The following is a 15425-nucleotide window of genomic DNA, read 5'->3' as shown; positions in this document are numbered from 1 at the left end:
CATGGAGCATAGTAGGGTCAGGGTAGGGGTAGGTCAGGGAAGGAGAGCAGCTGCCAAGGTAGGCCTGGTGAGGAAGGAGTCAGAGAAGGGGTTCCTGGCTCTAGGGCCTCCTACCCCCAGCTCTGAACCCAGGATGGGGACATTAAGGACCCAAAAAAGTCAGTTATCCTTTTTACTAAGAAACTATTCACCTTCAGGAAATGTGAGTCAAAAGGATTTCTCTAAATCTGGGAGGTTGGATCCCTAGAAGGCAGGGCAAGGCCTCACCTAACCCGACAGCAGGACCCCCAGCAAGCCCTGGATTTCCCAGGCCTGTCTCTTGGGCCCTGGCACTCATGCCACCCAGCCATGCCGGGCCCACAGTCCAGTTCTCTCCACGAAGCCTCCAGCCTGCCCTGGGTCACCTCAGCAGTGAAGGACAGGCTCTAAGGCCTTGCCGAGGACTTCTCAGGGTGGGCACTCCCAGCTTCCTGTGACATCTTCCCCAGGCGAGGAGGCCAGCAGGGAGAGTGCCTCAGTTTACAAGAAAGGTCAAGAGGGGCCATGTGTGTAGCTAAATGGCCATGTGTGTAGCTAAATGGGCATGGCCGCTACCTGCCCAACTCCAGCTTCTGTGGAGCCTGGAGTTGTGGAGGGAGGCTGGGATGCCCTGGCCCTCACAGGCGAAAGCCAGCCCTTGGGGTGGGGTCTCTGAGGCAAGACACGTGGGTCCAAGTCCAGGGTAGGACCAATCACAGCTCATCTCCCCTCTGCTCACAGTTCTGGAGGTCAGGAGTTCAGGTCCTGTATCTGGGTTTTCTGTTCAGAATCTTAGAAGACTCACGTCAAAGTATCTGCCAGGTTACATTCTTTTATGACAGCTCTGGGAAAGGACCCACTCCCAGGCTCCTTCTGACCACTGGCAGAACTCCGATCCTTGCAGCTGTAGGACTGAGGTCCATCTCCCCGATGGCTGCTGTCAGCAGGGGCCACTCTTAGCACTCGGAAGCTGTCTGCCTTCCTTGCCACGTGGCCCCCTCCATCTTCAAGTCAGCAACAGAGAATTTCTCACACACTGAATGCCCTTCTTGCTTCAACTTTCTGACTTCCTATTCTTCCACCGGGCCAGTGAAAACTCTCTGCTTCTAATGGGCTCTCATGGTTAGGTCAGACCCTCTTGGATACTTTCCCTATCTTAAGATCAACCCTGCCATATAACCTCATCATGGGGGTAAAATCTATTACACTCCCCATTGCAGGTTTACAACAAGGCATGTCCATGAGGGCTGGGGGCAGGGTATCTTGAAGCCTGTCTTAGAATCCCCCCTCACAGGCAGCAGAGCCCAAGGCGACTTTTCTGTCTTAAGACATCCACACAAATCTGATCTCTTTATGTTAAAATATATCCATGTTTATTTCAGTATTAAACCTCCCCTACCCCAAGTCTTAAAAAACCCAGCTGCCCCTAAAAGATGCACCACGTTTATCCTGCAGCTCAAGTACTCTGGTCAGCAACCCGTAGCCTGGCCAAGCAGCACAGGACTGGATGGCTTCTGAGGCCTCTGGTCCCAGCCAGGCCTGGGGAGGGAGTCCAGCTGGACAGGCAGCACTTGCTGCTCCTTGTGTCCAAGGGCTGAGGGCGCTATCAGTTGAACATCATAGCCTTGACCAAGATGTGTCCTGAAAGACAGGCCGGGATGCCCCCAAGGCCAGATAGCTCCTCTCACAACCCAGCGCCCAATAAATAAGCACACAACTCGACCAGCCACCACAGCCTCAGTCCCCAGGGATGCCCCGACAGGCAGGTCAGAGAGGCACCAAAGCCCTGGGACAAGCTGCGCTGCCCTACCCACTTCTGCCCCCAGGCCCCTGGCCAGGGTCCCAGGAGCTGCCTGCGAGGAGGGCAGACACAGACATTCCAGGATGGTAGAAGAAGGGCCCCAAGGTGGCTTCTCTTGAGTTGGCAGGTCCAGACCCTGCATCCTCGGACTGGGGAGTGTGGTCCCTCCTTCCCAGAATGAATACGATGGGGTGCCTGGCCCCTCAGCAGGGGAGGCCCCTGTCCTTCCTCCCACCGGCTTCCTGTCCATCCCGCGGTTCTGTTCCGGGAGCCCAGGCCTAGGGCCAGGGTGCAGGTGGGAGGGTCCTTTGCCCACATGCAGAGACCCAGCTTGGGCAGCTAATCGTCTGAGTAGCGGTTTCCTGCATGGGAGCAAGAAAACACCGGGAGGGAGGTGTCAGGTGGGGAGCGAGCAGGGAGGGCTGGCCAAGGGCCCCCACCCCTGGTGCTTACCCAGGACATTGAATTTGCATAGCGGGCAAGTCTGCTGGAGCATCAGCCAGGGGTCCACGCAGTCTCGGTGAAACTCATGCTTGCAGGGCAGCACCCGGAGCCACTGCAGGGTGTTGGGGGAGACTTCAGACCACAGGCCTCCACATGGGGATGCCTGGCCCCACCTGCATGGGGGAACTGAAACTCCTGCAGCCTGTCACCACCCTCCCCACCCCCTAGTGGGTGCTTTCCTAGTTAGAGTAGGAGCTGGTGGGATAAAGGCCTGGTAGGAATGGTTCTGGGGGGTCTCGGAGCAGTGGGGGACATCACAGGTCAGCCTCTGCCCATGGCACTACCTGCTTATTGCAGAAGTAGTCCAAACACACGGCACAGGTCTCAGCACCTGGTTCTGGGGGGCCCTGGGCTGCGCGGCCCAGACGGCAGCGCCGGGTCTTCAGGGATGCCAGTCTCCGCAGCACGCGGAGCTTGAGCAGATCCACCTGGTGGGGGAGGGCAGGCACAGTCAGGCGGGCCCCACGCTGGGGGCACCAGGGCTTCCGGGGGGCCGGCTCTCACCTGGCCTCCAGGTTCCTGCTGGCTTTGCCTGGCTGCCTGCCGCTGGGCCTGGACCACGAGGCCTGTGCACAGGAGCATGGCCACCAGCAGGATGGCATTCCACAGCTGCTGCAGGGGCTTCTGGGCAGGGGAGCAGAGTGTCAGGAAGGCTGGGGCTGCTCTACGCTCTTCCCCCAGTGAGTCCACTCCGAAGACCAGGCAGGTAAGGTCCATTGGCAGCGCGTCCCTGCAGGTTCCTGACTTCCTCTTCTGAAGCCTGCGTGCCTCCCATCTGTGCCCCCAGGGTCAGTCCCCGCTGTCTATACAGCTCCTCGTCCAGCTGCTGAGGGGACCCACCTCTGCCCCCAGACCGTCTCCTGGGAAAAAAGCTTTTGCATTCTTGGAAGCTTCTCTCTGGCAGCCTCACAGACTCCCCAGCCTAGGACCCTAACACTTTCTCACCCTCATCCCTACCCCACACTTCTCCTGGTCTACTTTCTTGGGTGCCATCACCCACCCACTTCCGTCTGAGCCGAGCATTCACGTGGTCCCCTGTGGTTTTGCTCTTTGGGGGCCCATGCACCCCTCCCCTCCATCCCACTCCTCTGCTCTTTGGGGGCCCTGCTCCAGCCTCACCAGCCCACTTCCTACAGCGACAAGGATCTCACCTGCAAACCTGATCACCCAGGACCCCTGCTTGCCCCCCTTCCCTGCAACATCCCCGCCCTCAGGAGAGACCCTGAACTCCTCAAGCAGCCACCTGGCAAGGCCCTAGATCGCCCCCCCCCTGTCCTTTCAGGGTCCCATGCTCCGTGTCCTTGTGTCCTTTCTTGTGTTCCCAGTTCTTCCTCACCCCTTCCCTGGGCTAATGCCTTTGGATGCCCCCTGCTCCTGAGCTCTCCCCGACCCCCAGCCCTTCCCACACTCTTTACTGTGTGTTTCCTTGTCGCTGCCTTCGGTGGTCCTCAGGCTCCCACTGCGGGGAAGGAACCACATCAGCCCTGCCCTTGGCCCTTGAGAGGGCCCCTCAGAACCTCAGAGTTCCTGGGCTGGGGATGGGGGGCATGCTCTGACCTTGACTTAACTACCCCTACTCCCTCCCCAGAGCAGTGTGGCAGCTGGGCTTTGACTACAGGAAATGATGTGGCACAGTAAGCAAAACCCAGCCGGCTCACCCAAACAGGCGCACCGGCTCTCAGGGTCTCTGCACATGTCATGACTAATAAATGCATTCATTTAAAAGCTTTCTGCATTCCTGGTAGCTTTCTGCCATCGTGTTCTTCCCTGGCCAACAACGAAGCTCAACTACCATCATGTTACAAGGGAGAGGGGCCAAGAAGTGACTGGCTCTTAAGAGAAGAGTACTCCAGACGAGGCTGGGTGCTGCTGGTGTCACAAATCAAGAGATGACCGTGAGCCCCAGCTGCCTGTTCCTCACCCTCTCTCCTCTGGTCTCATCATCTTTCCTGAGGAGTGGGAGAAGGTAGTACCTCCTACTGCAGGAAGCTCTTCCCCAAGCCCCCAGGCCGAGCTCAGATGCTTCTGTTGTGCCCTGGAGGGCCTGTTCCCCCTCCCCTGCTCAGTGCTGACCCCAGTAGAGTGACCGCCATGGCCTTTTACCTCGCCATTTGGGGACCCAGAAGCCCAGGGCCAGAAGTGCCCTGCCTTTGTGGCCTAGGCTGTGCGGAGCCAGGCGGACATGGGGCAGGACTCAGTGGCCACTGTAGTGTGAGCTCACCAGGGCAGAACCTGGAGCTTTGAGATCTGGAGCAGCCTGGGGGCACTGCGTGGGCACAGGGCATGGCCAGCTTGGGACCCTGCTGCAGGCCAGAGACCCAGTCCTCTCAGGCTCAGCACATCTGTGGGACCCCCAGGTGAGCAGGTAGGGAGGGGGTCCCTCTGACCTTTCCGGTGCACAGGTGCTGTAGCTCTGGGTTCAGACTCACCAGCATGGTGACCTGGCCCTAGGGCTGGGGCCGAGAGCTGGCCCCAGCCACCCTTAGGCCACCTTGACATCTATCATGGCTATCATGGCTATCATGGATACCCAGCACTTGACAGGCTCAGCTCTGCCCCCTGTACCAGACAGACTGGCCTGCAGACTGCAGGCATTCCCACTCCCAGGCCCCTTCCCCAGCCCGCTCTTCCCCGGGCTCCAGGCTTTCTGCAGGCCCATCCCCTCTCATCCGACAGTCCCTCACCAAATGCCTGCCCCACCCAGACGTCTGGGTGGGCTGCCCTCCAGGGGAAGACCCAGTGCAGCTCCCTCTTCTTCCAGAAAGCCCTTCTGTTCCCCTAGTCCCACTGCCCCCTCCCTTCACACAACTGTGGGTCAGTTCCTGCTGCTTGAATAGGAATGAGCACATGACGTCCAGGCTGAATTGCTGACGCCTTTTCATGGGAGAGTTCCTTCCCTGCTTGTTTTTGAGCCCCTTCAGGACAGTGCCTGGGTCCTATAGATTTTCTGGACCCTCCACAACCCTTCTCACTGAGCCCTACGTGTCCTACGATCTCAAAGATTATCTGATGACTGCTAATTTATTCCATCATTTATAACAAACACATTCAGAGAGTAGGAGCTGCCCACCTCCTCTGTGCCCACTGTAAACTTCATGCACACACAACACCCTGACGATCCTGTGGCCATGTGCTGTCCTTGTTCACAAAGGAGGAACATGAGGCTACAGAGGTTAAACACTCAACCTGAGATCCCTCAGCTAAGGCTGCAAGTCTGCCTCACACAGCCCAATCCCACTGACACCCCCCCCCCCCCCACCCGCCGGAGGCTGCCCACCAGGAGACCAGGACATGCCTGCCCTGACAGAGCATCTGTCCACAGATGCTTGTGGACAAAATACCTTCGAACCTTCTCGATGCCCAGCATTGAGAAATCCAGAGACTAGTAAGACACAGCCCCAGACTTCAGAAAACAAAGTCACATTCCCAACACTTAGAGACTTCGGACTGTCCTGAGAACGCTACGAAGGGCCTGACAAAGGACGATTTCAAAGACGGAGAGAGGAATGGTGAGCTGAGGCTGCGAGGGAAGCTTTCCAAAGAAGGCAAGCAGACAGGGATGTATGGAGACAGAGAAAAAGAGTGTCCATGCCTGCAGCCAAGCACAGACAAGGCCTAGTGGCAGGAGGCCAGGGCATGTGTGAAGACCAGTAAATGGCATAGGGTGAGCGTATAAGAAAGAGACTAGGGAAAAAAAAAAAAAAAAAGATAAGTGAGTGAACAGGAGAGCTGTGAAAGCCAGGCTAAGGAGTCTGAACTTTATTCTGCAGGCAATGGGGAGCCAAGGAGGGCTTCTGAGCGGGAGAGTAACATAGCCATAGTAACTAACACTGATTATGCATGACCCCATCAGGCACTGCACTGAGCACCCACGTCATTACAGCCCTGGGAGGTGGAAGAAGTGGTCCTGGCCAGCAAGGTGAGGAGAGGCCACAGGATCTGAGACAAGGCACGTGTGCAGCCATACCCGAGCCTGCTGCACCCCCAGGTACCCACCTGCTCCTGGGCCCGACTGCCTCCCAGGCACACCAAGTCCTGCCATCCTCCGTAGCCATCCTTGGAGAGGCCACAGGTGGTCCACAGGGTCAGCTTCCACTCGATGTTGGCTGACAGTGACTCTCCACTAGTGATCTCGGCTGTGGCCTGAGTCCTCCTGGGAGGGAAAGCCACAGAGGGGCCAGAGAGAAGGGCTTTTGGCAGGAGATGACCCACCCACCCCAGCCTTGTAGGAAAAAGATCCTCCCACGTATCATCCCACAGCCTTTCTGCTTTTGGCCCCCAAGCCTCTTCTGGTTATTGGTTCTTCCATTTCTCACATCAGCCAGACCAGGGAAGCCTGCAAGTCTTGGAAAGAACCTGTCAATCAGGAATCCAGCTTCCTCCTTCCTGAAACCAATTCCCCTCGGCCCCTAGAGCTGCCTCTTTGCTCCAGTCCCCTCACCCATTTTTCAGACCAGACTACAGTCTGAAGGTTAACAGGAAAAGCCCTGGTCCTGAGACCATGGCAGATTCAGGGACCCCCTCAGCACCCAGGTTCCCAAGCCCAGTCCTTTGGAGCCCAAAACCCAACTCACTGCAGCAGTGCCTCCAACAGCTTGGTGACATTGGAAGAGTAATGGAGGACAATCACTGGCCTGAGCAGAAGCTGCGATATATCTAGCTGTAGATGGATAGACAAGGTCAGCCGGTGTTGGTCCCCTCCTCCCTGGCCTGCATACCCCCACGCCTGAACCAGTTTACCTCTCGGACCACGTTGTGGTTCAAGATGAGGAGGAGCAGGGCAGAGGCTCCCAGGAAGAGTGCCCTCCGCATCTGCGAGGGACAGAGATAGAAGCGAGCTGACCCCTGCCCACACATCTGTCTCACTACCCATGACCACAGTTCTTAGCTCCTGGTTCTGCAAAGTTTTCCTCCGGACAGACCAGCTGTACATTCCTTCCCCCAGATGTCCTGAGGATCCAAACAATTATGTGCCTTCCCTGGTCCTAGTAGGACAGGCCTGCCCACCAACTCTCAGCAGGAACTCTTCATCTGATACTCTCAGAGCCTGGTGGAGCTTCCTGACTCTGGCCACCTCCCACCTCTCTGCTTTCACTCCATACTGTCTCAATTTTCCAAACTCGGGTCCTTCACCTCACCCAGGCCCCAGGTTTCTCTGCAAGCTCCTTAGGGGCCCACCTAGTAGTCTGGCTCTGGCCTTGAAACCCCTTCCTCCAGACCCCTTCCCCACATACACCCCCTGCACCTGCTGGACCAGGGCCTTGGGATAGGCCTGAGGACCGCTGCCCTGACTCTCCTGGTGCAACTGGGCCGCCTGCTCCTTGCCCACGTATGCCACTGCAATCCAGCCTTCTACGGGTACCTCCTGCTCAGCATCCACAATGTCCATCTGTGGGGTAAGGGACCACAGGCAGAAGGAGGAAGGGGAGGAAGGGGAGGAAGGGGGGTTGGACACACAGGCATGTAAGGTCAGGGTTTGGGAGCGAGTTTGAAGGGAAGGGCATCTGGATCTCAGGTTTTGGAAGCCGGGGTTTGAGGCCTGGGCATCCTGGGGAGAGGGCGTTGGGAGCCTAGGGCTTGGTCCAGGATAAAGGCCGGATCTGGGTGCGGGATCTACGGCGGGGCGGGGCGGGCCGGGACCAGATGGCTCGGCTGCGCTCACCAGCAGCAGGCGGCCGCCCAGCGCCGGTGCGGGGTCGACCTCGGGGCCAATCCTGACGCCCTCCAGGACCAGCGCGTCCTGCCGCGGCAGCCTCACGTCCACTCGTACGGCGCGGGCCCCGCCCCGCCCCGCCCCGGCCTCAGGCTCGCTGCAGTCCGCCGCGGCCCCGGGTCCCGCCAGGCCCAGCCAGAGCGGCAGCAGGGGCAGCAGCAGCAGCAGTGGCGAAGGCGGCGGCGGAGGAGGCGGCGGGGGCGACCTCAGCGGAGGGCGAGCAGCGGGGCCCATGGCTGGACCCGGCGAGCAGACGAGACACGGGTGCCAGGGGTCCCGGCGCTCGGGGGAGCGTAGGGAGCGGGGCCGCGGCCGGACGGGGCGGGGCGCCGGGAGGGGCGGGGCCGGGGCCGGACGGGGCGGGGCGCCGGGAAGGCGGGGCGTCCTCGGCCTCACTGGTGCCCAGACCAGGCCGCGCGCGCCCCCTGGTGGCCGCGGAGAACTCCGGCGTCGGCTGCCGAAGTGGCTGGTGTGGGGCGGAGCTCGGGAAGAGGTAGTCAGCTTGTGGCCTGTCAGACTGGCGGACACCCGAGCGCGAGCACGGGAGACCGAGGGAGATAGTTAGCAACTATATAGCAGAGGCACGATCAGCGCCCCCAGAAGGTCAGGAACAAGGGACTTTTTGTGGCCTGAAGGCTGGCTGGCCCTTGCTGTGCGCCGGCCTTATGGTCACTTGGTGTGGCCTTGGTCAAGTAACATCCTCATCTTTCTGGGCTTCCATCTCTCCACCAGACCAAACTCCAGGAAACAGAGAACCAGAGATTAGCGTGAGAAGGAGATGGGAGATTGAGACAAGGGTCCCGGAGGGGCAGAAAAGGGGCTGGGGACATTTGCCTGAACAAAGCAGGCCAGACACAGCTCCTCAGGGGGGCCCAGAGGCTAGGTCTTCAGGCAGGTCACTCTTCAGGCAGTGAAATGGGCATGATATTAAGAGCAGCACTGCCTCATCTCCAGCAAATAATCTCTGATGCCCACAAGAATGTGAAAAGTCCACACACTGTCCTAAAACTCATCTTTTTCTCAAAGGGCTGTGGCTGCTGGGAATCGCCTTGTCTGAAATCTGAGCCTTTTAAAAAGTGTATCCTGATAAAAGGGTAAAGGCCAGATAAGCCACAGGACTCTTTCCTCCCATAATTTTTTTATGATTTTATTTATTTATTTGTCATAGAGAGCGAGCAAGAGAGCACAAGCAGGGGGAGCAGCAGGGAGAGGAAAAAGCAGGCTCCCCACCGAAGAGGGAGGCCAATGCAAAGCTCAATTCCAGGACCCCCCTCCATTATGACCTGAGCTGAAGGCAGACACCTACCTTAGTCACCCAGGTGTCCCTCCCCCAATATTTTTTTAAACATACTGAAAAATGAAAAGAATTTTATAGTGAACACCCATATAACCCCTAATGTTGAATTGTCAAGGGACTCCTGAAGAATAAGATGGAGAGAACAAGAGAATCTGATGTAAGTCCAAAGACAGACAAATGGGGCATGAAACAGAAAAGCCAGAAACCGGCCTACACACAGAACTGTGGCTTTGTCCGAGGGACCACTGCAGTTGGAGAGAGGAGCCGTATTATGGACTGCTTGACAAATTGTGCCAAGGAAATGAGTTAACCATAACAAAAAGCAATGAAATTGGACCTCTACTGCACATCGTACCGGAAAAATCAATTCCATGTGAATTAAAGATCTAAATATGAAAAGCTATATTTAAGCATTTTTAGAAAGAAACGTAGAAGACTATCCTGTTTACTTCAAGGTCAGGAGAGATTTCTTACTATATAAAAACAGATTATAAAGGAAAAGATTGAAGAAATGAATCTGCAATAAAATGAAAAAAACCTTATAGTAAAGTGGTAGGGAAAGCAACAAACTGGGAGAAGGTATTTGCAACCAAATTATTGCTATGCAGAATATACAAATGTGTAGATAAGGGCCCAAGATGCAAGTAAGCATTTGACAAATAAGAAAACAACAATGGCCAATAAATTTGAAAAGATCCTCAACCTAATTACTAATTAAGGAAATAAGAGTTAAGATCACAACTTGTCAGTAGGAGAAGAGAGAAATCTGTGGTACGTTCATATGTAAAATACCATGTAATAGAGAAAAACAAATGGTTTAGTTGTGTGTATCATGGTGGATAATTCTAACAGAATGCTTAGCACAAAAAACAAGTCTCCAAATAATTCATATGATTTAAACTCAAAAACATCAGTATTTATAGCAACAGTACACAAAAATCAGTTGTGTATCTCTATGCCAGCAATGAACGATTTTAAAAGGACATTAAGACAACAATTCAATTTACAACAGTTGCCAAAAAAAAAAAAAAAACCCAAAAAACCCACCTGGAAATAAACTTAGGCAATGAGCTGAAAGATCTGAGCACTGAAAACTACAAAACATTGCAGAAATAAATGAAAGAAGATCCTAAATAATAGAAAGACATCCCTGTTATTGGATTGATAAACTTAGTAATGTTAAGATGGCCATACTACCCAAAGCAATGTACAGATTCAGTGTATTGAAATTCCAATGATCTCTTTTGAAGAAATGGAAAACCCATCCTGAAATGTACATGGAGTTGGAAGGAGCCCTGAATACCCTCTGTGGACAAAAAGAAGAACAAAGAGTACTAACACTTCCTGATTTTAAAATGTACTACAAAGCTACAATAATCAAAACAGTGTGGTTCTGGTGTAAAGAGACTCATAGATAAATGGAATAGAATTGACAGTCCAGAAATATGCCCAGACATCTATGGCTGATTGATTTGCAACAAGGGCACCTAGACTATTCAATAAGGAAAAGAATAGTCTCTTTAACAAATGGTGCTGGGACAATTGGACAGCTACACGCAGAAGAATGAAGTTGGACTCCTACCTCACACCATATACAAAAATTAACTCAAAGTGGATAAACGGCGGGAATGTAAAATGGTGCAGCAGCTGTGGAAAATAGTATGGTGGTTCCTCAAAAAATTAAACATAAAATTACTATATCATCCAGCAATTCCAACTTCTGGGTATATATCCAAAATAAGTAAAGGCAGGGACTCAAACAGATACTTGGACACCAACATTTATAGCTGTGTTATTCACAATAACTGAAAGGTGGCAGCAACTGAAATGTCCATTGATGGATGAGTGGATAAATTTTGATATGTCCATATGATGGGATATTGTTTAGCCATAAATAGAAATGAAGTCCTGACCCATGCTACAAGATGGATGAACTTTGAAAACATTATGCAAAGGGAATTAACCCACACACAAAAGGCCTAGATGTCAAATGCTAGATCCAGAATAGATAAATCAGTAGAGAGAGAAAGCAGATTGGTGGTTGAAGGGAAGGGGAAATGATAAGTAACTGCTTATTGGGTACAAGTTTTCCTTTTGGGGTGATGAAAGTCTTTTGGAATCAGAGGTGCTGGCTGCATAACATTGTGATGTACAATACTTCGTACTGAATTTTTTTTACTTGAAAATGGTTAATTTCATGTTATGTGAATTTCACTTCAATTAAAGAAAAAAAAACATGGCAGACCAACTACATTTTGAAGAGAGAAATTCATCTGTAACAAAACTATCAAGAAAATCAAGGGACTGAGAAGTACAGACATCCGTTCACCAGGTGGGATGTAATTGGGGAAGGGCACCCAGGAGTGTTCTGCTTAAGTCACGTGGGTGTTTCTTGTATCATTCTTTATTCTTCGTGCTAATGTTTTTTCATACCTTAAGCAATCTCTCTTTGTAAGTTGCAAAAGGCACTCTGCAGGCCCCTAGGTGTCCATGGAGAGTCTTGCTTCTCCAGGTCCGTGAATGTCCCAGTCCATCTATCAGCCCCAATGACAGGGTTGCAAGGTCACACCCTATAATCAGTGAGGCTGTTGGCTCCGCTGTCTGCCTATCCCTATTCCTACAGCTTGCTCCCTAACCCCATCCTGCCCACTTAGGCAAAGGGTCCTCTCTGTCCCCTTAACACACACACACACACACACACATACACACACACACACACAAAAAACAATGAGGCACAGACCCTTGCCTCTACCTGTCTCCAACCTGGAACAAGCTTCTGTTTCCCACATGAATATCCACATCCTAGCTTTCCATCAGTGGGAGCCTGAGGTGTCCTGTAAACTTAGTGAGTAATCAAAGTAACTCTGTGGTCTGCCCTCCTACTGGGGAACGGTTAGTTATCCCAGAAGAAACAAGTGCTTGGAGAGATAGTCTAAATGTGGCAGGGCCCTTCTGCTATAGAGAAAGAGTGTAGATCAGAGCTGCCGTTGGAGGGAGTATTAGCCCAGGGACAAGGCAGCAAAGGCCAGGAGACTGATAGCAGGGAATGAGTGCTGGGAGAGCATGTGAGGAAGAGGTGACTAGAGGACCACAGAGGGAAGGACAAGATCCCAGCTGGGAGTAGCAGGCCTGGTGCTGAACCTCGGCCTCCCTGCTCTCAGGGCTGGGCAGACAGGATGCTCAGCCCAGTGGGCCCTTCCAGAGGAGCCAAGCCCCTAGATCCCAGCTAGCTTCCCTTCTGGGGCTGAGTGGGGAGCTGGCATGGACAGGGCTGTTACTCTTTCTGCCGTGTTCCTCCCAGTAAGCCACTTCCTTTTTCTTGCCTCATGTCCCCAGCTGTAAAGAAAAATGAGAGTTGGACCAAACGATTTGGGGGCAGGGGGTCCTTTCACCAGACATGCTGTGATTCCAAGTGACTTGTGCCTTGGATTACAAGGTTCCCTGGCCCTGGGCTGGGCCGTGAACTGGGTGGAGGAGGCCCCAGTGTCCCGTCTCCTTCACCCCCTAAAGTTGCAGGAAGACCTAGGAAGAAATGAAGCTGTTAATGAAAGTGTGAGGCATGGGCTGTGTTACCGAAGTGGAACAGGCTTGAGGCAGTAAAATGTTCTAGAATTGACACCAGGAATAGAGTATGTGGTAAGGCCAGTGAATTCCATGGGCTTGTGCCCACGGTGTCTCTTCCTCTGCTGTGAAATGAATTCTTCGCTGTGATGCCAGGCTGTGCATAAAAATGGACAAAGCATTCCGTGAGCGATGCTGGAAGTGGGATGAAGGCAGAAAGGCAAGTCCATATCCAGAATCTGGGTCTGCCCCCTCCCCCCACCTCCCCAGCTGCGAGCACCCTCCCAGATGGAATAGGGCCAATGCAATCAAGCTGCCACCAGGTGGCAAGATAGTCCCCAGGGAATGGGACCACGCAGGGGTCCAGTTTTGGACTCTGCTCTTTTTACAAAGCGCCCTCAGCTAGACAACTCCCAGCTCCTAGGAGTGCAACCCACCCCTACAACCGTGGGGGCTTTCAGGAACAGTGACAAAGAGAGAGCTAGGCTGGCGACTGTTATTTTAAGACCCCAGAGATCCTTGAGGTCCTTCCCCCTAATCGGCATGAGCCACAGGATGTATAACAGATTTTCTTAGAAAAACCTTAGATCTGGGGGGCTGGGTTGCTCAGTTGGTTAAGCATCTGCCTTTGGCTAGGGTCATGATCCCAGCGTCCTGGGATCAAACCCCGCATCAGGCTCTCTGCTCTGCATGGAACCTGCTTCACTCTCTCCCTCTGCTGCAACTCCTGCTTGTGTTTTCTCTCTCTCTCTCTCTCTTGCTCTCGCTCTCAAATAAATAAATAAATAAAATCTTTTTTAAAAAGAAAAAAGAAAAACCTTAGATTGTCTCTTGGTTGCTTAGTTCCACTGCTTCTTCCCTTTCCTCACCTGGATGTCCAGAGAGGGGTGGTGACATGCCCAAGATCACACAGGGCAGGTGCAGAGTAGCAACAGATAACTGTGGTTTGGGAGAGAGGAAGGGCTACTGAGTGGAGGGGTGGCCAGGGGCCTGTCTGTCCCCGGGCCCAGCCCTCAGGGGGCAGAGTGAGTGTTGGCTCATCTAGGCACTGGACATGGAACAGCTCCTGCCCTTTAGAATAGCTAGGAAACCATAACTACCTATACAAGCAAGGTAATTTCAAACCACGGTAAATGCCACACGAAGGAGGTAAAATAGCATGGGGAGAGGGAGTTGCTGGGGGCTGCTTCAGCTTCAGTACCAGGGGAAGAAAGGCTTCTCTGAGAGGTGGTGTGGGGGGTAAGAATGGCAGGTATATCAGGGTTGGGTGGGGGGAGAATAGGAAGTACGAGTGAAAACAGCTGATATGTTTACTCTGTTCCGCACTAATAAAGGCCCTTCACACTAATAAACTTGTTTAATCTCATTACAGCCATATGAGGTAGTAAGATTATCATCGCCATCTTATGGAATGAAAATTGAGGCATGGCAGTCAAGTAACCGTGGTATATGTTGGAGTCAGAACCTGAACCCAGGTAGTCTGACTCCAGAGTCAGGAGGGCTCATCCCCCACTGTTCTGTTTCTCAAAGTCACTGACCTACACTGAACAAGTCGGGTGGTAGAATCTGGATTCCAGGGCAGCCTGGGTGGCTCAGTCGGTCGAATGTCTGCCTTCGGCTCATGTCATGATCCTAGGGTCCAGGGATTGAGCCCCACATCTGGATCCCTGCTCCTCAAGGAACCTGCTTCTCCCTCTCCTTCTGGCTGCTGCTCTCCCCCTGCTTGTGCTTTCTCTCTCTGTCAAATGAATAAATACAATCTTTAAAAAAAAAAAAGAAGAAGAATCTGGATTCTATCTCAGATGCAGGGTACAGGGCTAGAAATGAAAACCCACTCTTCCCAAGAGAGGTCTCCAGGCTCATGCTAGCCAGTCCAGAGCCTGGGCAAGGTCTCCAGCACCCTTCCTGCCCTCCTCTGCCCTCCCCTGCCCTCCCCTCCACTCCAGGGGAGTCCTGAAGTCCCTGCTCCCTGCCCCCAGCCTCTGGGTTCACAGTTAACTGGGCCACCTCATTCTAAAGGGATTTGACTCCCTGAGACAACTGGAGACCGGTGAGAAAGGGCTTAGGGATTAGACAGTGATAGCCAGGAAGGTAAGGGACTTAATTAGAGGGGTTTGGGTGTGGGAAGTGGGGCGGGGAGGGGATTTGTGTCTGCAAAGCCAGGGTGGACTGCGGAAGTGACGAGGAAGTGGACTCCTTGGGAGGAGCCTGGAGGCAGGCTCGGTTTCTCCTGTTCTCTTGTGCCTTCTGAAAAAACACATAATAGTACTAATAATGCTCCACTTTGTGCACCCATCACTTTTCCAGCCATTATTCACCTGGAATTCTCACCGCAGCTCCCAGAGTGAGGCAAGGATTATTTTTCTCCCCAGATAACAGGAACCTGGAGAAGACAGGTGACTTTGCCCCGCCCATCCCCCAGCTGGGGTTTGGTTCCTGGCCTCTAGCTCCAGGTCCATGATTGCTTCATTGGCTCTCATTGCATTGCCTCAGGGGGAGACACCCCAGGAGGAGCCAAAGAGCTTCCAAGG

At 53.5% G+C, this 15425-nt stretch overlaps 1 protein-coding gene and 1 long non-coding RNA gene across 3 annotated transcripts; both read right to left on the bottom strand.

Annotated features, from left to right (window-relative positions):
- Positions 1-1374: 1374 nt before the first annotated feature.
- On the bottom strand, positions 1375-8367 carry RNF215 (ring finger protein 215). 2 transcript variants are annotated; one of them, XM_032309329.1, is made up of 9 exons: positions 7986-8367; positions 7569-7712; positions 7064-7135; positions 6898-6983; positions 6320-6476; positions 2828-2947; positions 2608-2751; positions 2273-2375; positions 1375-2181 (listed from the first exon to the last, which is right to left on the bottom strand). In XM_032309329.1, the coding sequence occupies exons 1-9, from the start codon at positions 8268-8270 to the stop codon at positions 2159-2161; spliced, it is 1134 nt and encodes a 377-aa protein (XP_032165220.1). In that variant the 5' UTR covers positions 8271-8367; the 3' UTR covers positions 1375-2158. The 2 variants fall into 2 exon arrangements, with proteins under 2 accessions (XP_032165220.1, XP_032165221.1); XM_032309330.1 differs by lacking the exon at positions 2828-2947.
- Positions 1375-13753, bottom strand: LOC116571420. The gene is made up of 3 exons (XR_004277879.1): positions 13744-13753; positions 10595-10599; positions 1375-1824 (listed from the first exon to the last, which is right to left on the bottom strand). It is a non-coding gene; the product is annotated as an uncharacterized LOC116571420 (long non-coding RNA).
- Positions 13754-15425: the final 1672 nt, after the last annotated feature.

The sequence above is a fragment of the Mustela erminea genome, chromosome 13 (assembly GCF_009829155.1).
Source record: "Mustela erminea isolate mMusErm1 chromosome 13, mMusErm1.Pri, whole genome shotgun sequence".
Lineage (NCBI taxonomy): Eukaryota > Metazoa > Chordata > Mammalia > Carnivora > Mustelidae > Mustela > Mustela erminea.
Note: the sequence above shows the minus strand (reverse complement) of the source record. Positions and strands in the feature narration are given on the sequence as shown.

What these genes read in the sequence shown, in the direction of transcription:
- RNF215 (XM_032309329.1), bottom strand. Translation starts at nt 8,270, where the DNA reads ATGGGCCCCGCTGCTCGCCCTCCGCTGAGGTCGCCCCCGCCGCCTCCT. An exon ending in CTGTTGGAGGCACTGCTGCA is followed by an intron (nt 6,477 to 6,897) that starts GTGAGTTGGGTT and finishes TTTCCCTCCCAG; the next exon opens with GAGGACTCAGGCCACAGCCG. An exon ending in AGCAGGAACCTGGAGGCCAG is followed by an intron (nt 2,752 to 2,827) that starts GTGAGAGCCGGC and finishes CTCCCCCACCAG; the next exon opens with GTGGATCTGCTCAAGCTCCG.